General features: G+C 39.2%; 1 protein-coding gene across 2 annotated transcripts in view; it reads right to left on the bottom strand.

Annotated features, from left to right (window-relative positions):
• Window positions 1–4,451: 4,451 nt before the first annotated feature.
• LOC309415059 (3-hydroxy-3-methylglutaryl-coenzyme A reductase-like) overlaps window positions 4,452–25,304 on the bottom strand; it is a gene marked incomplete at its 3' end in the record, with an annotated part of 386,730 nt that continues 365,877 nt past the window's right edge. The window contains exons 2-20 of one of the 2 annotated variants that reach the window (XM_082012451.1): window positions 19,343–19,538; window positions 18,819–18,930; window positions 18,176–18,263; window positions 17,962–18,046; window positions 16,408–16,513; window positions 13,737–13,843; window positions 13,196–13,312; window positions 12,568–12,719; window positions 11,491–11,735; window positions 11,179–11,351; window positions 10,390–10,584; window positions 9,571–9,729; window positions 9,255–9,412; window positions 8,067–8,172; window positions 6,945–7,115; window positions 5,362–5,502; window positions 5,103–5,261; window positions 4,652–4,806; window positions 4,452–4,506 (exon numbers count right to left, since the gene is read on the bottom strand). In XM_082012451.1, coding sequence (XP_081868577.1) covers window positions 4,452–4,506; window positions 4,652–4,806; window positions 5,103–5,261; window positions 5,362–5,502; window positions 6,945–7,115; window positions 8,067–8,172; window positions 9,255–9,412; window positions 9,571–9,729; window positions 10,390–10,584; window positions 11,179–11,351; window positions 11,491–11,735; window positions 12,568–12,719; window positions 13,196–13,312; window positions 13,737–13,843; window positions 16,408–16,513; window positions 17,962–18,046; window positions 18,176–18,263; window positions 18,819–18,930; window positions 19,343–19,538 — 2,680 coding nt within the window. Of the gene's footprint in view, window positions 4,507–4,651; window positions 4,807–5,102; window positions 5,262–5,361; window positions 5,503–6,944; window positions 7,116–8,066; window positions 8,173–9,254; window positions 9,413–9,570; window positions 9,730–10,389; window positions 10,585–11,178; window positions 11,352–11,490; window positions 11,736–12,567; window positions 12,720–13,195; window positions 13,313–13,736; window positions 13,844–16,407; window positions 16,514–17,961; window positions 18,047–18,175; window positions 18,264–18,818; window positions 18,931–19,342; window positions 19,896–25,304 lie in introns of those variants that run through there. The other variant, XM_082012450.1, reaches the window with a different exon arrangement.

A 25,304-nucleotide genomic window follows, 5' to 3' on the forward strand; every position in this document is an offset into this window, starting at 1 on the left:
TTTTTGTAACAAGCTTTTATGCTTCCCCTGCAGGGAAAGTAAACAGTATGTCTGTCTTTCCTTTATCCCCACCCCCCCCAGTGGTGGTGTCCCCTGCCACCCCACAAATCTCCATGCGAGCTTGTTGAAGTGAATCACTCCAGTTAAATAATAGGCAATTTATATGAGTTCACTGCATAATTTATATTTTTAAAAGTTGTTGAGAGAATTTCAATGCTAGGATTGCTCATTAAGTGATTTTCTGTCTCAGTAGGTGTGGTGGGTTGAGCCTGGCTAGATGCCAGGTGCCCACCAAAGCTGCTCTATCACTCCCCTTCTCAGCTGGACAAGGGGAGAGAAAACATAACAAAAAGCCCTTGGGTCAATATAAGGGCAGGGAGAGATCATTCAGCAATTACCATCACAGGCAAAACAGACTCGACTTGGGGAAATTAATTTAATTTATTGCCAAACAAATCAGAGTAGGGTAATGAGAAATAAAACCAAATCTTAAAACACCTTCCCCCCACCCCTCCCTTCTTCCAGGGCTCAACTTCACTCCCGATTTTCTCTACCTCCTCCCCCAGAGCGGTACAGGAGGACAGGGAATGGAGGTTGCAGTCAGTTTATCACATCTCTGCTGCTCCTTCCTCCTCAGGGGGAGGACTCCTCACACTCTTCCCCTGCTCCAGCATGGGGTCACTCCCATGGGAGACAGTCCTCCAGGAATTTCTCCAACGTGAGTCCTTCCCACAGGCTGCAGTTCTTCATGAACTGCTCCAGCATGGATCCCTTCCACAGGGTGCAGTCCTTCAAGAACAGACTGCTCCAGTGTGTGTCCCCCACAGGGTCACAAGTCCTGCCAGCAAACCTGCTCCAGCGTGGACTCCTCTCTCCATAGGTCCTGCCAGAAAGCCTGCTCCAGCATGGGCTTCCCATGGGGTCACAGCCTCATTTGGGCATCCACCTGCTCTGGTGTGGGGTCCTCCATAAGCTGCAGGTGGATATCCGCTCCACCATTAACCTCCATTGGCTGCAGGGGGATAGCCTGCCCCACCATGGTCTTTACCATGGGCTGCAGGGAAATCTCAGCTGTGGTGCCTCCCCCTCCTTCTTCACTGACCTTGGTGTCTGCAGAGTTGTTTCTCTCATATTCTCACTCCTCTCTTCCAGCTGCTGTTGTGAAGCAGTTTTTTTCCCCTTCTTAAACATGTTATCACAAAGGTGCTACAGCTGTCACTGATTGGCTCAACCTTGGCTAGCAGCAGGTCCATCTTGGAGCCAGGTGGCATTTGCTCTGTTGGACACAGGTGAAGCTTCTAGTAGCTTCTCACAGAAGCCACCCCCATAGCCCCTCTGCTACCAAAACCTTTCCATGCCACATAAACCCAACACATATGGTATAGAATAACCCTTTGGTCAGTCTGGGTCAGCTGTCCCAGATGCGTCCCCTCCCAACCTCTTGAAGGGAGGCATGGGGGGGAAGGTGTTTTAAGATTCAGTTTTATTTCTCATTACCCTACTCTGATTGTGATTGGCAATAAATTAAATTTATTTCCTCAAGTCTAGTCTGTTTTGCTCATGACTGTAATTGATGCGTGACCTCTCCCTGTTCTTATCTCTACCCAAAAGTCTTTTGTTGTATTCCCCCTCCCCCCATCCCATTGCAGGGGAGTGACAGAGCAGCTTGGTGGGCACCTGGTGTCCAGCCAGGGTCAAACCCACCACACCATATGACATGCGACATTGGCTCAGGGAATGAATAGAGGGGGGGAACATTTGTGGTTATGGCATTTGTTTTTCTAAGTAACTGTTGGTGTGCTGAGGTCCTGTCCACTCATGGGAAGTAGTGAATGAATTCCTTATTTTGCTTTGTGTGTACAGCTTTGCTTTACCTATTAAACTGTGTTCATCTCTATCCATGAGTTTTCTTGCTTTTACCCTTCCAATTCTCTTCCCCAGCCTGCTGGGGTAGGGGTGAGCAAGCAGCTGGATCAACCCACCACATTTTTCTGTATAGCCAAATAGTCCCAGTGGGAATGCTGTTGGGTTCTGTAATTAGGTAAGAACCTATAACAGCTGGGGCTAAAAAGGCCCTATTGTCCCCCTGAGTAGATTAAGCAGCTGACTGAACATAAACCAGTGGTGAAGATGGGACAACACATAATTTTGCATTGTATAATAGACTGCAAAATCCCTAGAGCGCTGCAGAGATAAGGTTAGTTTCAGAAGCAAGCCTCCTCCCAGAGGATGGTACAAGGTGATCCAGGGCCAGCAGTAATCTCTAGCCAGGAAGACAAGGTACAGAACTGTCAGTACTAGGAGTTTCACTGGATGCACAGCACTAATTGTTATGCAAGGCAAGATGCATCTGCCAGTAATACAAGTTTCTCCCAAGGCAATAGAGAGGATCCGTGGAGCACAGAAACTGTTGCTATAACAAGGACGCCACCTGACGCCCAAACCATCATCTCCTTGTTTCAGCAGATGTCATTGTGCAGCGTAAGCCTTCCCTAACCAAAGTGAAAGGGAGCAAGGGAAAAGGACAGAACCTCAAAGATGGCAAGCCGTGTCCCAGAAGAGATGGAGATAAGATGATGATGTATCTTACTACTCATAATGCTTAAGAGCTCTCACTCCACCCCAAAAGGCAGCTGAAAGGAGCGGGAAGATGGGCCATCTACCACAGATTTTCTGTATTTGTCTGTTTATGCCAAGAATGAAAATTGTCCAAACAGTGCTGTGTATAGACACACACAGAGCTTGGATATACTTGAACTCTTCTATAAGAAAGCTAGCTGAGAGAAATCAAAGTGGACAAAAATTGTGTAATTTGATACAGCTGGAGCTGCATAACTTCCAAGCCTCACAGCTCAAACTTTCACATCAGACAGCAGGAATAGGACTGGTGGGTAGTGTGGAGGGGGAAGTAGATTCAGGACACCAAAGAAAAGAAGTAATCTAGGTAAAGAGAGAAGCAAACTAGTTAGAGTCAAATATACCATTTTTTACATTTTTTAAAATATTTGAAAAACTATATTAATTGTAATAGTATAGCATTTAGGTTGCTACAGCTCTAGAAACTTGATTCCAGACAGCTGGTTTGGTTTTGCAAAGGACTCAAAACAAACAGGACTTCTTGTACTGAAACAGTTTTGCTACACAAATTTTGCAGTACTCTACTATAGTATATGCAGGGAAGTAAGAACCCTTCAGTTCCCTAGACTTTCTAACACATATGAAATGGTAACCTCTGATTCTGGTATAAAACCTGTAGCACTGAGGAGACTGAAAAAGAATGCAGATTGCATTGTATGTCAGATTACAGACTGATGGACATTACCAAGATCAAACACGGGAGTTGAACTCAGTCAACAGAAAGTTTAACGCTAGGAAGTTTTTTTTTTATGTTTTAATTCCTTTTGAAGAACAGTGTGATTTTCTGGCTTAATTTTATCTCAGTTTAAGCAGTGGATACACACCTATTCCAGGGGAATAAATGTTGAACACTTAAAAAAAATTAGGAATATACAAATACACACTGTACCTTAAGAGACTTCTTTTAATAGAAGTGTAAACATCTGTTCTTGATTCCTGTTTTGTTTTTGATAGGAGCACATTCAAACAACTTTGAGTAACTTAATTTGCTTAAATTACTGCGCTGTTTAACCTGTAATTGTTTTTGGAGTTACTAGTTTCAAAATCTAATTTTTTCTACCTGAACAAAATGACAAAACAGTTGACACTGTTCTTCCCTACTTCAGTACAGATTATATTTAACAATTCAGCACTTTGTAGGTCACAAGTTTTCCATGAAGGCATAACCTAAATTGTAGAGTTTAAACACTGAATGCTACTTAGCTGAAGCAGAAGCAATTTAAATACTATATATAGAGGTTTCTATAAAACTAATATGATTCAATAAAATTGTCTCAAAGCTTAAGACCTAAGTTTTACATGCAAACAAAATTAAAGCTGGGAGTTCATGGAAAGTGATTAGGCTTGCCATCACTTAAAAAACCCCCCATATTTGTCTAACCAGAAAATAAAGATGGCAAGGACCAATGCATTCAAGCCAAGTTTAGACTAACTTTTTTCTTTTTTGCAAACATATGAAGTACTGTACATCACTTTTCACCATGGTAGTTACCAGGAGCTTACTAGTCAAAATAATCTCAACCTGTAAAAAACATAAGATGGACCCTTCAGAAAATGATGCACAAGAGTAAGAATTCCAAAGCCATGTTCAAGACAGATGACAGGACTTCTTTCATGAAGTCATCTCTAACCACTGAAGAAGGTCAAAGGCATAAGTAGTCTCATGCAAGTCCACCGATCTCTCAGTTTATCTTCCACAGAAATTGTTGAGTTGAAGGTGATTTTCATTCTAAACTTCACAGATTATCTGCCCTCCCCCCCATGCACCTAGTCAGTTGCTAGAACAATTCTTCATTTCAAAGCTGCTTTAGTATTCAAGCTGCTTTCTTCATGCAGGTTCCTTGAAGATCTTGTAGATTTATTTTTGACCTAAGAAAACCAGTAAGATAACTGCATTAGATAGCTAAAATGATACACTATATGTTACAATTATTCATGTAATTGTTATTGAATCTTGTGTACTTGGAAGAAGGGCAGAACTGCAGAGAAAGATATTAATTTTTCCATTTCTTACCTGTTGTGAATCATGTGGCTTTTGACTAGATGCCCAGCTGCAAGAGCTGCCATTAGTGACAATTCCCCTGCCATCACTGTAGTACATATGATTTTAGCAAGCTGACGGGCATTTTCACCAGGGTTGTCTTGGCTTGCACCTTGAACCCCTAACATCTGAAGAGAAAAATATGCAATATTATGCTATGAAATCTAAGTAAATTTATACTAAATTTTAAAGTAAGTATTTCCAAATTATATCCAATCAACTAGCTTTAAGTCTCTTTAATATTAAAGATCTTGAGCTTTAAAAACTAGATATATGAAAACAATTAGATAATTCTAAAATTTTCATGTCAAATCTACCAAGTTTCAAGAAGCCCCATTCCCACATTACTCAGACACAACATACACAACATGAAAGTGAGCTTTGATTTAGGAAGCTAAATTGCTTTAAACTTTCTGCTTTATACCTGCAAACAGGCCTGCTGTGGAAGCAAGTTGGTGCCTCCACCAACAGTTCCTATTTCTATAGAAGGCATTGTGCAGCTGATGTATAGGTCTTCATTAGTGAAACCAGTACGCTCCATCAAAGTGATGCAATTAGAGCTGCCCACGTTCTGTGCAGCATCCTTTAGATCAGGAAGGAGAAACAAAACAAAAAAAACCTCAACTGTTTGGTTAAGAATTACTGAATTAAAGAACAGCTGAGTTAGTGTAAAACAAACCTACCTGACCACAGGCAATGTAGATAGCTGTCACAATGTTTGCTGCATGTGCATTGTAGCCACCTATGCTACCAGCCATCGCAGAACCTACCAAATTTTTGTTTATATTGACTTCAACTATATCTTCTGTAGTTGTCTTCAATACCTAGGCAGAGTAATACACTTTTACTACACCATTCCTTAGGCAGGAGTAGAAATACCTCATTTCATATTTAATAAACCCCTGCCCCTTGCTTGCTTCCATATGGAATTTGACTCAGTTGTTGTCCTAGATATCTACTTTTATGTTTGTTCAAAAGGAGCCCTTTTAAAATGCAGACTGCATCATCCAAGTAACAACAGAAAAGTCAGTGCAAAGGGTTTGGACTTCCACATGCCTTTAAGAAAAATTCATCAGCTACCTTCTCCCTTTCAAATTCTCATTTATCTTCAGTATGAAACAAACAAAACCAACTTGGCAGAAATATCCCATTAATTCACCTTGACACAATAGCAACTTTCCTCACAAGTTGCTCCAGACAGTAAACCCTCCCCAATTTTGCTCTGCATAAGAATATGGAGCTAAACTGAAGAGTTTAAACACAACACTGTGCTACACTGCTAAGTAAACATTGTGCACAGTAATATCAAATTAAGTGACATATTTATACTATATTGACCATAATTTGAAACCTTCAGATAAGAGATTTACACTGAATTTAGTATAAAAATTATCAAAGAGAACAAACAAGATAGTGCTGTGAACAAAATTTAAGATATTCTAGTATAGTAGGAATAGCAACCGATGACAGAGATCTGTGCAAAGTCTACAATACTTACAAAAATATAAAAGTTTAATATATTGAGTTAAACATAATTTTAGTGATGTACATAGTTGGGGGGTGGGAAAAAACATCCTAAATTTACTTAAAAACTATCAATACCAATTACCAAAGGATGGGCTCCCCATTATTACTCTGGAATGAAATCTTGGGGTTATAATAGATATTGCCACTGAATCGGCAGTAAAAATGCAAACAATTTGAAAATTAGGAAAGTACTAGGAAGCAAAACCAAAACACATTATGCCAATATAGAAATCCAGCCTGCACACACACACTTTGAATACTGTGTCCAACAACACAGATTGTGTGAATTAGTGCCTTAGTATTTGATGGATTCTCCCTCCCCCCCCCAGTAATTTGTTCAGTCCCTTCTGTGAAACTATGTAAACTTTTAGTACTAATATACTGAGCAGAATTCCACAGTCTTGAACATGTTGGTGGAAGTCTATTCTGAGCACGGTGTAGTAAACTCCTCCCTAGATATTGTCTGTCATGGCCAGTGCTGGCAACCAGGTGACAGGCAATGGATTTGGTCTGACACGCATAGCCAATCTTCTGAAGATACAGTGTAAGGAAAAATAGATCTGCTGTAAGAGGTTCTCAGGAAAACTGACTTATCCTACAGCAATAGTCTAAAAATATATGTAGGGATCATCCTTACATGGAACACAACTTACAATTAATATCTGTGATGTAAAATATGTATCAGTTTTGTAAAATATACGCATTTTTATAAACAAATTGAATAAAAGCAGACACTTACTTCTCTAACAACCTTGGCTGGAACAACTGCTTCACAGACAACAGACTTCCCTCTTCCTTCTATCCAATTTATAGCAGCAGGCTTTTTGTCTGTACAATAGTTGCCACTAATAGCTATAACCTGGAGATCAGGAAACTCTTCATTCAACCTTGCCAGTGCTTTTTCAGTACCCTGTTAAGAGAAACAGATATAGGGTTAGTATATCATTATGGTTGTAAAACAAGCTACTCAAGGACAGTGGAACAGCAAGATTAAGTCTAATCAGATCATCAGTTACAGCTGAAGACAAGAACATGATTTCAGGAAAGAACTTGAAAACAGGAGGGGGGGAATCTATCCTTTTTCTAACCACTTCGGGAATTATATGGGGAATAATTGGTTCTTCCCAGCACATATGGACTCTCTGGATACATTCTAGGTGGACAGGCATATGCTTACCACACTGAAGATACAATGATGTGAACCAAGGCAGACACTACAGGCATGAAATGAATTCACTTTGGACATAGTGGAAAGAGTTTCTCTACACTAGGAAGTCAGACAAAAGGTCTGCTATATTTAGTACCTGTCTATGGCCAGACCCATTTATGTAATGGTCCTGATAAATTGTATATAGAATAGGCAATCAGTATTAATCTCAAACAGCACAAGGCACCCCCCAATCTATGGGTTCTTCCAAATGTTTGCATAAAAAAACAAACACAAACAAACAAGCAAAACTAGAGAACACCCCCCTGCTGCCACTCACCAGATTTCTAATCCCTTATTTACAAGGGGTGATAAACACAGTAACAGATTAATTACTGTTGGATAAAAGTCTTTGGCCCAAAGCAACACAGCAAACAGCTTAATTTCCATATTATCAAGAAGGTTTTTTTTATTTTTTTTAAACAATTAAAATACAAAGTTACTTTAACCTTTTTTCTTTCATTGTTCTCCTCCTATTCTTGTTTACACTTGACAAGGTCAAACACTTTTATTATTTTATAGTGCTGCAAAAAGCGCTGTGTCTTGTCTTTCTGTCTTCACATGCCAGATAGTCACAGATTGGTAGGATACAATTTATTTATTTTTAAGAGAAATACACATTTATTAGAGAGACTTAAGGGGACTGGACCTTACTTTTGAAATCATATTCATTCCCATTGCATCCCCTGTTCCAGACTGAAAACGGATATAAAGGTTACGACCAGCCAAACTGATGATAAGTTTTTGTAGGCGGGCAAACCTGCAAGAAAATTTAATTACATACAATACTCAAAGAAAAAGATTAAATTAGTTTTAAGTGGCAAAATGACAGTAAATCATTGCAGATAGCACTGTTAAGTACGCTGTGCTATCTGTACTCCTCCCTCAGCACAGGAAAAGACTAGTCACAGCTACCATGCACATAGTTCTCAAGTAAATACTTTAAAATGTTCACTTTAAAAGTGTTCACTGCCTTTTTATGTTTTCTATCCCTGGACTTCATGAAATAAAAGATCCCAATGTACTAACATAAATTTATAACTCCTTTGTATTCCTTAAAACATCTGACTACCATATATAAACTAAAAATGAGGCCTTTGGAAAGTCTTATGTCAGTTTTATAGCAAAGAAAAACCCATGCTATCTTCAACAACAGTGCAAGCTCCACAAATCAAAGCTTCATTCATAGAGTAAGAGTCAAACAAAACTGGGAAACACGGCATTTAAACAGCAGCATGAGTTGATTCTCACCAAAATATACATACGTCCTTGGGTGACACTTGTAAGATTGGTAAGAAACATAACTGATAAAGAAATCTCTTTCCAAATCTTCCTAAAGAAAGCAGGTAATCATAAGTCTTAGAAGAAACTCTAGGGCTTGAAATAAACTTACTCTTAATACTGTTTTACATTTTTAAAGCATTTCAGTTCTAGCATTAGTTTATCCCATATTCTCTAGAACCTCACAAATTAATTCAAAGTTTGGAATCTAGCCTTTCAGATATTACAAATGTTAATAATTACTTTTTGCATAATAACCACTAAAAATCCAAATAAGCTTTTATGTTTACTTTTAAATACTTAGACAAAATTACATATTAAGTATTGCAAATGTATTTGTTGCTATGATCTAGTTGTTTACCACTTACTGAAAAATGTTTATTACTAGCCTTGGTATATAGCCAGAGTGATTTTTGTTTTCTTAGATTCACACTACATGGGATAGCACAAATGAGTATGTAACTTCCTGTACTGCAGTATGCAGAAATACAATTATGAGCTTTCTACCATCCATAGAAGTCTTATATCAGGAAATAAGGCTGGAATAGCCATTGTACTAACCTACTTGTGCCGTCAAAAGCTTCCTTCATTATTTTAAAACCTTCAGGGCTTTCAAGCCAAACTTTCACTTCTGCAGCCTGGCAAGCAGTGGGCAGCCTTACAACAGGTCCTCGAGTCATCCCATCTGCCAGAATGCAGCTACTTGCTCCTCCACCAAGCTAAAAATCAAAGCAGAAGGGAAATGAAGATTACTTAAAGTAAATTTTAGCTTTTAGGAAGTAAAAAAAACCCAAAACAAACCACCCCACGCCTTGTATCATCCCCAAATATGTTTTATAATATAAAATTTTTTTCAAGCTAGTCAAACAATGCTTACACATATTGCTCTACATCCTCTATTTGTGCTTGCTACAAGACATCCTTCTGTTGTTGCCATTGGAACGTAAAACTCTTTTTTATCCAAAAATAGTGGTCCTGCTACGCCTACAGGAATAGGCATATATCCAATCACATTTTCACAGCAAGTTCCCATAACCTTACAAAAATAACAGAAAAGGTATCATTAAGGTTACATGTATACAGTACAGCATGCTACATACTATGCACATGACTACAACAAGATGTCTTAGCAAAAAATCCACAACCCTACCCATAAAGCAACCAATTGCCACCTCAAAAAGTTACAGCTACAGCTATCAACAGCTAATACTGTTAAAGTCTAGTATTTGGCAGACCTATCAAATCTTGTTAAGTATTAAACACTACGAGATAAAATTAATTTAATACTGTTAAATTCATTTCAAATAAACTTCCATTTTAACTTGAGCTCAAGGTACTATTTTCATTCATCTAAACTCAGGCTCAGTATGAGTAGAATTCTGCATTTAGGAGATAATGCAACTGCATACTTTTTTTAATTACTTACAATCCTCAAAGAAAAAGATTAAATTAGTTTTAAGTGGCAATATTTAAGTGGCAAAGTAAGCAGTATTTTTTGGCCAAGCTACAAAACTTACCTACTTCCCTAGGTCTAAAAACATCAAATCAGTAAAAGGTAGTGCCTTATGTTGGGGGGGGGGGGCGGCGCAGTTTTGGCCAAGCTCATTGTTAATTCATATATATCACTTCAAGCAGATGTTTCATAGATTTAGAAAATGGTTTTAAAGTGAGTTTTGCTTGTATGTCTTTTACTTACCAAAGAATAATTGTAATTCCTATAAGGAAGATATTGCAAAGATGAAGGTTCAGGGAGTTTCTTGGATAACATCTGTCTGCGAATGGACACACCTCGCTCCTGAGTTTCCATCATGGTTTCCAGTTTGTATGCAGGAATATGCTTAGCATTAACTAAGCTGATTACCTCAGCATCAGTAAGGAATTTTGCTCCCTTCTGGAAATGTAAAGGGGGGGGAGGAGAAAGTATAGATTCTCTTGGTGAAAATCCTTTTAAATGTTTCCAAATGAAAAAGGGTAACAACTTTACTTTGACAATATCAGAGAACATCTAAAGGAACCAACTGCCAATGTCACGTTTTATAGTAGGACAGGATATGATAAAAAAATTTTTACTCAGACACCAACTTATATACATACATGATGAAGCTTCAGTTACTTGGCATGTCATGAATGATAAAGCTGACCCCCCCGCACCCCCCCCATCTTGGGGATAGATGGACACTCATAATAAAAATTTATTTCTTTACAACTTCAAAAACATACACCTATCTGTTTTTCTCATCTGTATTGAAGAAAAAAACGCAACAGAAACTGTCTGGAGCAGAAGTGACTTATGAAAGGGTGTTGTTTTGTTTCTCCCCCTTTGTTTTGGTCTTCCCCCCTCTACCCCCCCAAGTTATTAAAGCCATATAATTCTCTGAAGAGTGACATTACTATCAGTAGGATCATTTAAAAGCTGGAAAATGAACTGTAAGAATTTTTAAATCAGATGTTACAGTAGAGGTTAAAAAAAGTTATTTTTCCATACCTCTGCATTTCCAAGTATACAAACACATTCCGCAATAGAACGTGGTTCTTTAGGTAAGTCAACTTCTTCCTCTTTTCTATTAAGAAATGAAGAAGTTTCCACAGGGTTGCAACTGCCAACTACAAATGTAGCCATGGTTGATGACTCGGCTAATACAGGTTTTATTACTTCAGCTGCATAAAGACAATTAAAATGAACTTTGGTTTACAAAAATCTTAAATTTTGATTCCAAATACAACACGCTAACACAGATTTCATTATTTGTTCCAAATATTCAGGAATAGATTCAGACTTTAAAATGCCAAAAAATACCATTTCCATCTTTGGGATCTAAAGCGTCTTCTACTGTGTTAGATATCTGATTCTTTTTCAGAGGTCCAGATTGCTTCCTGCAACAGTTCTCAGGGACTTTTTTCTGGACCATCACTGGAGATGCTATAGGATTTTTCAGTGAGAGCGTGGATTCAGTCTCTGCTTGCTCAAAGAAAATATATTTCACAGCAAGGAGAAGGGCTAATCCAAGAGTGATTACTTGTTCAATATCCATACTGGCCATTCTAAAAAAGACAAATGAAGAAGTAAATACATAGTATATACAATTTGTTTGTTTATAACAACATTCTGAAATTCCTTTACTTTAGAAAGGGTAATAGTTTGATCATCATTCATACAGTTACTGAAATTCCTGTGAAGTATGCTAGGTTAGGGTAGAGAAACCATTCTTTGTATTAAGAATTTTTAGATTTCATTAACTATTTTCTAAATCTTAGTTAAAAAGCAGTTCTAGTAAGAGAAATGACTGGAAAATATTCACTATTAAACAGCTACATCAAGTTGATTTAACACTTATCTCCCAACGATAAAGTAGAAAGTTTCAATCATCATCTTCTACCAATAATGAGTACTATGATACAAGTTGAACTGCTGGGGGGGGACGGGGAGGACGGACCTAAGAGACAGTTATGAGTTCTCAGAAGTAACATACAACCACAGCTGCCACTAACCTCAGTTGAGCTGAAGGCAAATGACACTGCTTTTGCACTTGTATGTGAATGGTCAGAAGCTCTGCATAAATAATTACTCTAGTGCAGTCAAAAAATTTATTTTCCATTGTGCTCTGAAAGGTGTCAGTGCTAATAGGAAAAGAATAGCGTTATGATATATACAGGACAGCTGGCTCCTGATCATGTTCTTATTACTTCAAGGACATGGAACAAACAGCATAATATTGAAATATTTCTTATGAAATGACATCTCCGGTTCCAAGAAATCCTACAGTGGTCAGATCTGCACGTTTACAAGTGTTGTACCCTAGAGACCATAGCTTGGCAGCACTGGAGAATAGACCCTAATCAAGAAAATACACTTATCTTCTGTGAAGTTGCCTACCGAGAAATGTAGAACTGCCATAATGAAACATTAGGTTCAATTCTCTTCGGTGCATTCTCATCCAATCCCACTGCATTTTCTACAGTACTGTTTTGAGCAGCTGGTTCAACTATCCAGCGACTGTGGGCATGAACAAGAACCAGACCCAGCGACTGTATTAAAAACACAAAACAAATATTAAGTTTTCAGCTGTAACTAGGTATCTAACCTAGTAAAAATAAACTTTTGGGGTTTTTGTTCATTTGTTTTGTTTCCCATGCCTCAAAAGTCTAAAGCTAAAGGCTGATTTTCCACATCTCTCAACACCATTTTTGGCCTATCATAACACTCATAGCTTTGAACCTGTCCCACCACATCCTTCCTCTTGGCTCAAGTAATAAGCAGAGGAAGCTGAGGGCACTACAGGGGTAAGAGGGAAAGAATTAGTACACATGAAAAAGCCATGAGTGTTTTGCACAGAAATGGCATATGCAGGAAAACTTTAGGTGTTTAAAAATTATTAAAAATTACCATGGTAAACTAGGCTAATGGGATACAGAACACAAGTCTATGGAAAACAAAAGCTTTATTCATTGCACCAGGACATCTTACTGATTGCATAAATACAGGTGAAGAAAAAGCCACAAACCATAATAATTTTGACCCTCTGTGTTACAGGATTTGGTTTATTTTCTTCTTCTTCCAGAACACGAGCAAAATGGCTAAGCTGCCATATAGGACGCCCTTCACGACTCTCTCTCGAAAGCTGCAAAAATAGGACCTATTTTTTAATTTAGTGGTTTTGTATGTATTAGAATAACCAACAAGTGAGACTTTTTTAAACTGTATTTTTATTTGATCATTAAGAAGTTACCAACAAAAGAGTTAGCCTACAGTCTACTGGTTAGCCTACGTTAGACTTTAGTGAAAAACCCTAGACAGCCATTAACTTAAACCAGAATTTGTTTACTCTGCTTTAGATCAGAACTCATACTATTGAGCGTGACTCATTTACAGTGGCATTAACAAGTTACTGTCTACCAGCTGAGCCACCATAACTGTGCATTCCCTCTCTTCACCTTGAAAGGAATACAAACAAGCTGGTGTATACGTCAGTGAAGAAATGCATAGCCTATGAGAAGCACAGGTTATGAACACTAAGCTGGATGTTGTCTTGAAGTTGGTCTTACCTCTAATACCAAGGACACACAAGCTGGAAAGAAGGTCATAAAGACAAAGTAGTTGGCAAGAACAGACATACAGCCAAAGCAGCACATAATTTCAAGTTGTCGTACACCTACATAACAAAAAAAAGTTTTTAACATTTGACTATACATCAGGCTTTCTATATACTTGAAGTGTTGCAGAAGAAAGAAACTATTAAACTGACACTGCAGACTACAGAAGGAACTGCAGAGGAGCCACTCTCCATGATATTGGAAAAGTCCTGGCAGTCAGGTAAAGTCCCTGCTGGCGACTGGAAAAAGGGAAACATTGCACCCATTTTTAAAAAGGGTAGCAGGGAGGACCCTGGGAACTACCAACCTATCAGCCTCACCTCTGTGCCTGGGAAGATCATGGAACAGATCCTCCCAGAAGCTATGCCAAGGCACATGGAGGACAGGGAGGTGATTTGAGACAGCCAGCATGGCTTCACCAAGGGCAAGTCCTGCCTGACCAACCTAGTGGCCTTCTATGATGGAGTGACCACATCAGTGGGCAAGGGAAGAGCTGCAGATGTCACCTCTCTGGACTTCTGTAAGGCCTTTGACACGGTCCCTCACAACATCCTTCTCTCTAAACTGGGGAGATATGGGTTTGATGGGTGGACTCTTGGGTGGATGGTCACATCCAGAGGGTAGTGGTCAACGGCTCAATGTCCAGATGGAGATCAGTGATGAGCAGTGTCCCTCAGGGGTCTGTGCTGGGACCAGTACTGTTTAATATCTTCATCAATGAGATAAGACAGTGGGTTTGAGTGCACCCTCAGCAAGTTTACAGGCAATACCAAGCCGAGCGGTGCAGTTGACATGCCTGAGGGATGGGATACCATCCAGAGGGACCTGGACAAGCTCAAGGAATGGGCCTGTGTGAATGTCATGAGGTTCAACAAGGCCAAGTGTAGGGTCCTGCACCTGGGTCAGGGCAACCCCTGGTATCAATACAAGCTGAGGGATGAAGGGACTGAGAGCAGCCTTGCCGAGAAGGACTTGGGGGTACTGGTGGATGAAAAGCTGGACATGAGCCGACAGTGTGTGCTTGCAGCCCAGAAGGCCAACCGTATCCCGGGCTGTATCCAAAGCAGCATGGCCGGCAGGTCAAGGGAGGTGATTCTGCCCCTCTACTCCGCTCTGGTGAGACCCCCCCCTGGAGTACTGCATCCAGCTCTGGAGCCCTAAGCACAGGAAAGACATGGACCTGTTGGAGAGGGTCCAGAGGAGGGCTACAAAAACCTTCAGAGAGATGGAACACCTCTCCTATGAAGAATGGCTGAGAGAGTTGGGGTTGTTCAGCCTGGAGAAGAGAAGGCTCTGAGGAGACCTTATTGCAGCCTTCCAGTACTTAAAAGGGGGCCTATGAGAAAGATGGGGACAGGCTTTTTAGCAGGGCCTGTTGCAATAGGACAAGGGGTAATGTTTTTAAACTAAAAGAGGGTAGATTTAGACTAGACATAAGGAAGAAATTTTTCACAGCGAGGGTGGTGAAACCCTGGCACAGGTTGCCCAGAGAGGTGGTAGATGTCCCATCCCTGGAAACATATAAGGTCAGGTTGGCTGGGGCTCTGAGCAACCTGATCTAGTTGAAGATGTCCCTGCTCATCGCAGGGGGGTTGTACTAGATGACCTTTAAAGGTCCCTTCCAACACAAAGATTGTATGATTCTATGAACTGCCTAGTTTAGTGAAAAACAAGCATGTTAAGCCCTAGCCATTTTGTATTAGCTTATTCCAAGCACAATATGTATTTATGGTATACCAAAACTTTTTAAAGTGTAATTCTAAATAAATATAAAAATAATTACAGTTTACTAAGATTTTAAAGCTTCCCGATTAAAGCTTGAAACTCCTCCCTTATCTAAGCAAAGAACAATTAGCCAACATTATGTATTGAGATCCCTTGTGAAAGATAGCCAAGTGTTCAGGGAATAAAGCAGTATATACCCTACCTACTCTTTCACAAGTCTAGTATCCAGAAAAAGCCAATATGCCATGTCACACATGCATTACAGAACCCCCTTAATGAAGATGAAAGGGCTAACAGCTCTAATCATTAATAAATAAATCAACTGCATGCTACACCAAACCAAGGTGGTTTTTTTCCCCCCTAGATGCAAACAGGAAAACAGCTTATTAACACACATTCCCCCTCCAAAGGTCCAAAAGAATTTGAAAAGCAAATGCTTTGAAAGATGCCTTTAAGGTATGCAAGATAGTTTTAAAAAAACAAACCAAAACAAAAAGCAACACACACACACAAACAGACAAACAAAAAAAACCCCGCTTTAGTACTTACTATGGAACTGCAATTTATTTTACAAAGAAATTAGTTATTTGCACATGAAAAATCCTTTGCTTATTACATTTAATTGTTCTCTTTTTAAGGAAAGACAACTGCTACTGCACACAGAACTGATGAAGATCAAAAGATGGGGGGGAAACACAGTAAGATTGGTTATTTTTAATTGAACTAGATTAACTTTCCTTCACTTGGAGTCATTTGGAGAAACACTAGTTTTTGCAAGAATCTGAAATAGGTGTGCATGTACTAAAAGTGTCATTCATTTTTAAGAATGCCTAAGTGAAAATTTTAGCAACTGCTTTAAGATGTTAACAGGAGTGATGGGAATGATACAAGGTCTCACCTGATATAGTACCAACACCAATCACAAGACACTCCACAAGTGCATCCAGTGTAAACGTAGGGCCTAAAATTGCCATTCCACGTGAAATATTTTCTCTTACTTCATCCTAAAAATAAAAATTTCTGTACATTAGCATAAAGACAAAAATCAAAGTAAGGGAGTGCACATAACATGATTAGTATATGATTAGTAAATTGAGTAATATTATGGTGATAAGGCCTTATAAAATAGACATTGAAAATGAATTATTATGAGAGAATACATTCTTTAATTGCTTCATTTCCCATAAACTATTATACTTTGACAGTCTTTATTTACACAACAAGATTATTTAATTTTGAAAGTCTCCACCTTTGGCTCATCAGTATTCTAAGCTCCTACAACACTGATGGGCACAGACTTTAATTAAAGTACATTCAAAAAAAACAGGACTTCTACACTTTAAGACATAAAATAGAAGCCATTTACGTTATGGTCTCAAAAGTTCTTGCAACCACATATCTGCATCCTAACTTTTGTTTTTGACTTTTTTTTTTTTAAATTATTTAACTCTCTAGATTCAGCTGTCAGAAAAGAGGACATAAGAGACATTAAAAAAACCCCAAAACTTTCCCCTGGGGAGAATGGGTTTTCCTCCAGAAGCCAGGCATGGAAAACTCTAGAGGTCTGCTGCTGTTTTGTTGGTAGTGGTGGTTTGGGGGGAGGGGGAGAGAAGCTGTGGTGAAAACCTATTTGTGAAATACTTTCTTGAAAATTAATAAAAAATTCTATACTCATAATTATTATATAATAATATACAACACACTATAATATCACATATATATAAAGAATGTAAAATATACTCATATATACAATAAGTTATACTATATTACTGTATGTTATAAAGTATTTTTGTCACAATTATTCTCAATTACCATGTACAGTATTTTGCAGGTATAAATGAATTTCACTAAAAATGCTTTTATTTTAGAACTTAGAATATTAGCAAAATGACCATTCCAATGTACTATGGGCAAGATATACTGTTGATCCTTCATGTTGTGATGTGTTAATTGCATTAGAGCATGAATATGTATCTGTCTACACATATGCCACATTTGTTCTGCTAAGATTTTTTCTAGAAAATATGGGGTTTTTTCCTGTATCGGCATTATAACATTAAATGTCTATTTATATACTGCTCCTGAGTCCTACAAATTAACTTTTTTCTATTATTAAATGGAAGACACAGGTCTATGAACTCTAGCCTCCTTAATAGAGCTATAAGCATTGCTGTTTAAAGTTCTGAACCTATAAATTACTCATATATACAATTAATTTGGCTCACACGATTATGCACACTAATTTTACAGTGTTATTCACTTGAACACTGATCTGAATAAAAGACAATACAGAATATAGAATATAGATTAAATCTGATCCTTTTTATATATCACCAATATAGTATTCACCTGTATGTCTCTCCACCTGGATTATTCATCTTTGAATATTAAAATCAAAAGCTCTATTGCAAAAACCAACCAACCAAAAAAAAAAAACAAAAACAACCCTAACCTGTGAGTTGGAACTGAGCGCAAATTTGGCTAATGCACTTGCTCTTGAAAGATCAATCAGAAGCAGGAAGAATGGTAAAGCTTCACTGAAAAAAAAAAAAAAAAAAAAAAAAAAAAAAAAGAGAGGCATATATTAAGAGTAAAATTCAAGGTTTATTGTACAGGGGTGTGGGGGGGAAATCAAGCAAGAATCAGAATAACTATTCATTACTTACTTTAAACCTGTCAATTCTTTATCCAAGAAGTGAATTACCACTGTACTAAAAACAAAACTTGAGAAGATTGTGAAGAGGCCAGCAATACCTTAAAAAAAAAAAAAAAAAAAAAAAGGAAAAAAAGGAAAATTCTTTTTTATATGTATTGGGAGAGGGGAAAAAAAAAATTAAGACAGACAAGAAACACTATGCCTTTAGATCAATTCTGAAGCAAACACGGAAATTCTCATTGCTGAGTGCATAAACAGCAGCTGAGATACAAACTGATGAGGAAGCTATTTTTATACAGATATTTAAATCTAAAATTTGTACTACATTCAAAGTAAGACTGTGAGAAATAAAAGCCACAAACCTTCTCACTTAGCAGCAAAACTGAAAACCGGCTTAAACAGCTCTATATTTTTAGTTTCACACAATAAACAATTATTTCAATAATCACATTTCCAAAGTTCATATAAACCTACACAATCTCTCTTAAAAAAAGAACTTTGATCTATGCAGAACATTTATTCTACTATCTAGCAAAGAATTAAAATAACCCTGTTCTGTACATCAGTATTAAAACTCTTATATTTATTACCAATTTACATTTAAAAAATAATTAAAATGCATACAGCAAATGAAAGAAAAAGCCATACAGTACCTAAAATGTATTTTGACCCAAGCTGCCTTAGGTTCTGAAACTGGAAATATATATAAAGGATTGCTATACAGCGTGTGATTGTTAGGATGATGATGTCACTGCTCAGAACATCCTGTTTGAAACACAAAGTGATTTAGTTATATTTTACATTAAGTAGTAACTTGTTAAGTCTCAGTAACAAAAAAAAAATCCGTTGTGAAGCTGCACTAAAAATTAAGCTTTGGAATAAAATAAGTGTCACTGCTAGTTTGTCTTAAAAAGATTAAAATATTGCAAGAAATATGAGTACTCAAATGCTTGCTCACTGGATACCATGCCACTGAAAATTAGACTTAATGAAAACCTTCTGTAGGTGCATCGCTTCTTGCACCCAGCTTTAATATCTAGCATGGGAAAAGGCAGCAATATAGAAGTTTCTGTATAGCTACTTTCCTCCTAATACATCATGACCTGATCTTATTCTACAAAAAACCCTGCATCTACAGATTAACAGTAAGTACTATAACATGAATTTAAATCCTTACTTCTTCAAGTTTGGGGCACTCATAATTCCAGCCACATATCTTATCATTCCCAGTGAACATCTTCATGGACATCATACAGATGGTGAGAGTCACCGTTCCCACAATGACTTCCCATGGATGAGAGGCTACAAAAAGGCCATGCATTCGAAAAAGTCTGGACAACATTTTCAAGACTGTTTTTCTATACTTAGCAACCCTGCAACATAAGAATATTTCATATAAGCAAGTATGAGATTTGGAGAAAAAAAATAGAACTATATAAATTTCTGCAGGTCATCTCTCAGAAATAAAAAAAACCCAACAACAAACAAACAAACAAACCAAAAACAGTTAAGTAATAGATGAGTAAGGAAACTCATCTTCACCTTTCAACTTTCCATATAAAACATATTTGTTTCTAATCTTCTGAAATACAATATGATCTGCTCCTGCCTTCTCAACCCTTTTTTAAAAATACATCTCCCTTGTTTCTTCAAAAAGTCTTACTAACAGGACTCCACCACTTTCATGACATCTCTAAGTATCTTCCTGGCACACAATTTTGATAATAACACTTCGACTCCAACTTCTTGTTTTTACCACCTCTCTGTGTAAGCACTCACTAAATTCTGTTACTTCTTCCTACTCACTCTTCCTTATGGAGGGTTTCCTGAGACAGGGAAATGCCAGGGCAACAGAGGGACACACCAGGAGCCGGCAGCTCTCACAAGAGACACTGATGAGGCCTGGGCGTTGCCAGAGCAATGGCAGCCCACTCCCCATGCCTATAAAAAGCAGCCTAGGGAGAACTAGCAATGAGAGTGTGGTGTGGCAGTTTGTGCAGAAGGGTGTAGTTGCCCTACCAACTCTAGAGGTGAGTTCAATTTGTGCTCATCTCCCTCTCAGAAGGAGCTTAGCTATGGTAGCCACCTGGTGGAAAGCCATGTCCTCTGCACTCGCCAGAATGAATGTGGCAACCCAGACAGAGCTCCCATGGAAACATGCAGCCATCCAGGTCTCAGGCTGCAGGGAGTGCCAGAGCCTCTCACTGGTAACTGACGGCAGTAGGGAGAACAGCAGTGTGAGGTGTGACCAGGTAGATGATCTGCTAAGCCTGGTGGCAGAGCTACAAGAGAAAATAAAAAGGTTAATGAGCATCAGGGAGCCAGAGAAAGAGATGGACTTGTGGAATAATGCTCTGCCTTCCCTGAGACAGAAACAGCCACCAAAAAAAAACAAAACCCAACCAACACAAGATCAAGGGGGTCCTGTATCCTCCCCCTGCCAGGCTGAAGGCAGTGGCTTAAAGGAAAGGAGCAAACAGAGGCAAGTCCATGCTTGGGGTGGCAGGCGATCCCCCTCCTTGCCCACCTCACCTCCCCAGGTGCCTCTGTACAACAGGTATGAGGCTCTGGATGTGGAAGGCCAGTCTATGGATGATGTGGATGACAGTCCAGCTACACTAGAGGTGTTGCCAAGGTCAGAAAGGCCTACCCCCGGCATAACAACCCCCTCCACGAGGAAGGAAAGACAGGTTATAGTTGTAGGCAACTACCTTTTGAGGGGAACTCAAGGTCCAATATGCCAGATAGACCCTCCTCTTAGGGAAGTCTGCTGCCTCCCTGGGGCCTGGGTTAAGGACATCACTAGGAAAATTCCTAGCCTGGTGCAGCCCTCCGACTACTACCCATTACTGCTCTTCCATGTGGGTGGCAAGGAAGCATCAACATGTAGTCCACGGGTGATCAAGAGACTTCAGGGCCTTGGGATGGTTGGTAAGGGAATCTGGAGCACAGGTTATTTTTTCCTCCCTCCTTCCAGTTGCGGGTAGTGACACTGGAAGAAACAGACAGGCCCAGTCTATTAATACATGGCTCTGTGACTGGTGTCACTGCCACAATTTTGAGTTTTTTGATAATGGGAGGGCTTACATGGCACCCGGCTTGCTGGCATCAGATGGGATTCACCTTTCTCAAGTGTGAAGAGGGTCTTTGCTCACAAGCTAGTGGGGCTTACTTAACAAGTCTTTAAACTAGACTTGAAGGGGGAGGGGGATAATATCAGGCTCACCCATAACAAGCTGTGGGATGACACACCAAGGTTAGAGGGACAAGGTCCTAGCAAGGGCCCTCATCCTGTTGCACAAGAGAAAGACCTCAAAGGAATTAAGGGGTGTTCCTCTAAGAGGGTGACATGGCCGACAGCCCAGCTGAAGTGCCTCTACACCAATGCATGCAGCATGAGCAACAAACAGGAGTTGGAAGCCATTGTGCAGCTAGAAAGCTACGACCTGGTTGCTATTACTGAAACTCGGTGGGACAAATCCCACGACTGGAGCATGGCTATCAAGCGCTACAGGCTGTTCAGAAGGGACAGGCGAGGAAGGAAGGGAGGAGGCATTGCCCTCTACATCAAGGCAGTGGAAGCAGGGACAGGTGTCCTGGGAGGAGTGCAGGGATGCTGCCCAGTTGTGTAGGGATGGAGTCAGGAAGGCCAAGGTGCAGCTAGAGCTGAACTTGGCAAGGGATGCAAAGAATAAGAAGAAGGGCTTCTACAGATATGTCAGCCAGAAAAGGAAGGTCAAAGAAAGCGTATCCCCCTTGATGAGCAAGACTGGCAGACTGGTAACAACAGATGAGGAAAAGGCTGAGGTACTCAATGACTTCTTTGCCTCAGTCTTCACTGGCAGTCCCTCTTCCAACACCTCTCAAGGGAATGGACTGCAAGATGGGGACTGGAGGAGCAAAGTCCCTCCCACTGTAAGAGAAGATCAGGTTTGAGACCACCTGAGGAACCTGAACATGCACAAGTCTATGGGACCTGACGAGATGCATCCCAGAGTCCTGAGGGAAATTGGCTGATGTAGTTGCCAAGACTGTCTCCATGATATTTGAAGAGTCCTGGCAGTCAGGTGAAGTCCCTGCTGGTGACTGGAAAAAGGGAAACATTGCATCCATTTTTAAAAAGGGTAGCAAGGAGGACCCTGGGAACTACCAACCTATCAGCCTCACCTCTGTGCCTGGGAAGATCATGGAGCAGATCCTCCCAGAAGCTATGCCAAGGCACATGGAGGACAGGGAGGTGATTCAAGACAGCCAGCATGGCTTCACCAAGGGCAAGTCCTGCCTGACCAACCTAGTGGCCTTCTACAATGGAATAACTGTTGGGATCACCCTGCAAGGGCTCGACCTTAAGGAGAAGGAGCTGTGGTGTTGATCTGCACGGCTCGGCCTTAAGGAGAAGGAGCTGTGGCGTTGAGAAGCTGGTAAACAGCTGGATATCTGCACAGCTCGGCCTTGAGGAGAAGGAGCTGTGGTAAACAACTAAGAGGAAGTAAAGGAGCACGTGGACACCTGCAGGCAGCGAATCCTGACTCTGGAGAAGTGCGTGGACTGTGTGTGGTAACCAACCAGGACGTATTTTGTGGCGCGTGAAAGAGCTGTAACTGCATAAAAAGCGGACACTTGTAGCAATAAAGGTCTTTGGCCTGAAACCCCGCCAGAGTCCGTGCCCTGTTACTCCACAAATAACTACATCAACGGACAAGGGAAGAGCTACCAATGTCGTCTCTCTGGACTTCTGTAAAGGCCTTTGACACGGTCCTCCACAACATCCTTCTCTCTAAATTGGAGAGATATGGATTTGATGAGTGGACTGTTCAGTGGATGAGGAATTGGTTGGATGGTCGCATCCAGAGGGTAGTGGTCAACGGATCAATGTCCAGATGGAGATTGGTGACGAGTGGTGTTCCTCAGGAGTTCGTATTTGGACCAGTACTCTTTAATATCTTCATCAACGACATAGTGGGATCGAGTGCACCCTCAGCAAGTTTGCAGATGACACCAAGCTGAGTGGTGCAGTTGACACACCTGAGGGACGGGATGCCATCCAGGAGGAACCTGGACAAGCTTGAGGAATGGGCCCATGTGAACCTCATGAGGTTCAACAAGGCTAAGTGCAGGTATTCTTCAGTGATTCAAGTTAGTCACATTTAAAACAGTTTTTTCTTCATCTGAAAGACATGTATCCTTCTCACATACAGCATTTTGCAACAGTTCTCTTGTACCCATAACTAATTCCCAGGTTACTGATGCATTTCATCATTCCCTTTAGATTTAAATAGATAACATTCAACAGAAACTCTCACACCTCTCCTTCACATACCTGAAAACACAGATATTGTATACAAAACCTGTATCCTAGTCTATTTGCTCTGTGTCATACCTTTAGATGAGTTCATCAAGGATGTTTACTCATGAAACATAGATAGAAACCAAATGCCATAAAACACTCTCTTAAATACATTAATACTGGGATTTTGCTTTTCTCATTGCACAAAATTAACAACTTATAAGACTCTGTGATGAATATTAACTATATAACTATATCCTAGAATTCAAAAGATGCTTAAGTAGTCATCTGACTTATAGAGACATTCTATAGTTCAGTATTTCCATGTACAAACCTAGCACTGTGGAGATTTCCATAGGGGATTGAGGGCTCTACACACTGTTGCTTTAAAGTGCCTTAAAAGTAACAATCAGGCTTCTGGGAAGACAGTCTTTCTAGTATTACTTCTTTTGCTTGGACATCATAAATGAAGCTGTCAGTCAATGGAGAAAATAATAGACAGGGCAAATCTATCTGCTTAGTGTTACTGAAGATACCAGAATAATCCTTGTTTCCTACCAATGCCAGTCTCGATCATATGAGCATCAATAGCACCAATATATTTTTCCTTATCCTTCCACGGTGAAGGTGTGGCAGGATTTTCATGTCTGATGGAACCAACTGGGGAAAATCATTGAGAGGACTGCCTTCCTTACGAACAAATTCTTTCATTTCCTGACAGAAGGCTTTTTTTAAAAAAAAAAAAAAAACACCAAACAAAACCAACAAAAAACACACAAGAAAAGAACAAAAATGTCCTTTTAAAGTCAACATTATCCTTAGTTTTTCCCTGTGTAATATAACCTACATACTGTTTCATAAATTTATGTTCTTGGAAAACTCTTCCAAAGTGGTATTATATTTTTTCCTCAGCAGCATGGAAGGTACCTTTTAATTATGAAAACTAAAATAAGACATAGCCAGAGGAATATCTTAGTGCTAAAGATTTTGAAACAAAACAAAAAATAGAAAAGGCATAGCAATGTCCTATGAAAATAGTAACACTTTTGAATACCACACTGTTTCAGGAAAATCATAATTAGTACTAACTACATGACTATATAGGGTCCTACCAGTCCTAAAATTAGTAATGCAACTCCCAAATTCTGACAGTTGGAATTATTATCTAGGCAATTAACAAATTATTAGATCTAGAAAGATTCCAAAATCCTTCTTCAGATATTACTTCTCACATTTCTAAACAAAACTAGTAAGTGTTCACAAAAATCAATTAGGGAAAACGCATTCATTTAATTATGAAAATAACTCTCCATAATATCTATTATTAGCTAATGTTTTATAATTAACTGCTGCTATGAAATACAGGATGCCTCTGCTGACCTTGGGATTAATTGAGCAGCAGTAACTCCTAATATAAAAGGGTTCTTTAAAGCCTTCATGTTTATTTAACCTACCTGAAGTGCATCTTTTATTTTTTTTGCCACGCAATTGGCATTTCTAGATTAAGATTTCATGCACTGATTCTGCACTACTGAGTGCTGTAAAAAAAAAAAAAATTCAATGCATATTATCAGCTCATATTCCTAATTCTCTTTAAAATATTTTTATAGCTACACTGACTTATAGCTTGAAATTAGCAAGACATAATTTTAAAAATAAAGCTGAAGTTTATCATTAATACAATTTTGTTAAATTTCAAAATGGTGGTTCAGAAGGGACGTTTTATAAATTCTATCCATTTCCTGCTTGCCTTTGTTTTCAATCAAAAATTTATAGGAGACTATTACATAAACCAATCTATTCTGGGAATCAAAACAAAATACAAACAAAAAACCCAACTGCAACCCCTTCA

This window comes from Phaethon aethereus (genome assembly GCF_964289735.1).
Source record: "Phaethon aethereus genome assembly, chromosome: W".
Classification (NCBI taxonomy): domain Eukaryota; kingdom Metazoa; phylum Chordata; class Aves; order Phaethontiformes; family Phaethontidae; genus Phaethon; species Phaethon aethereus.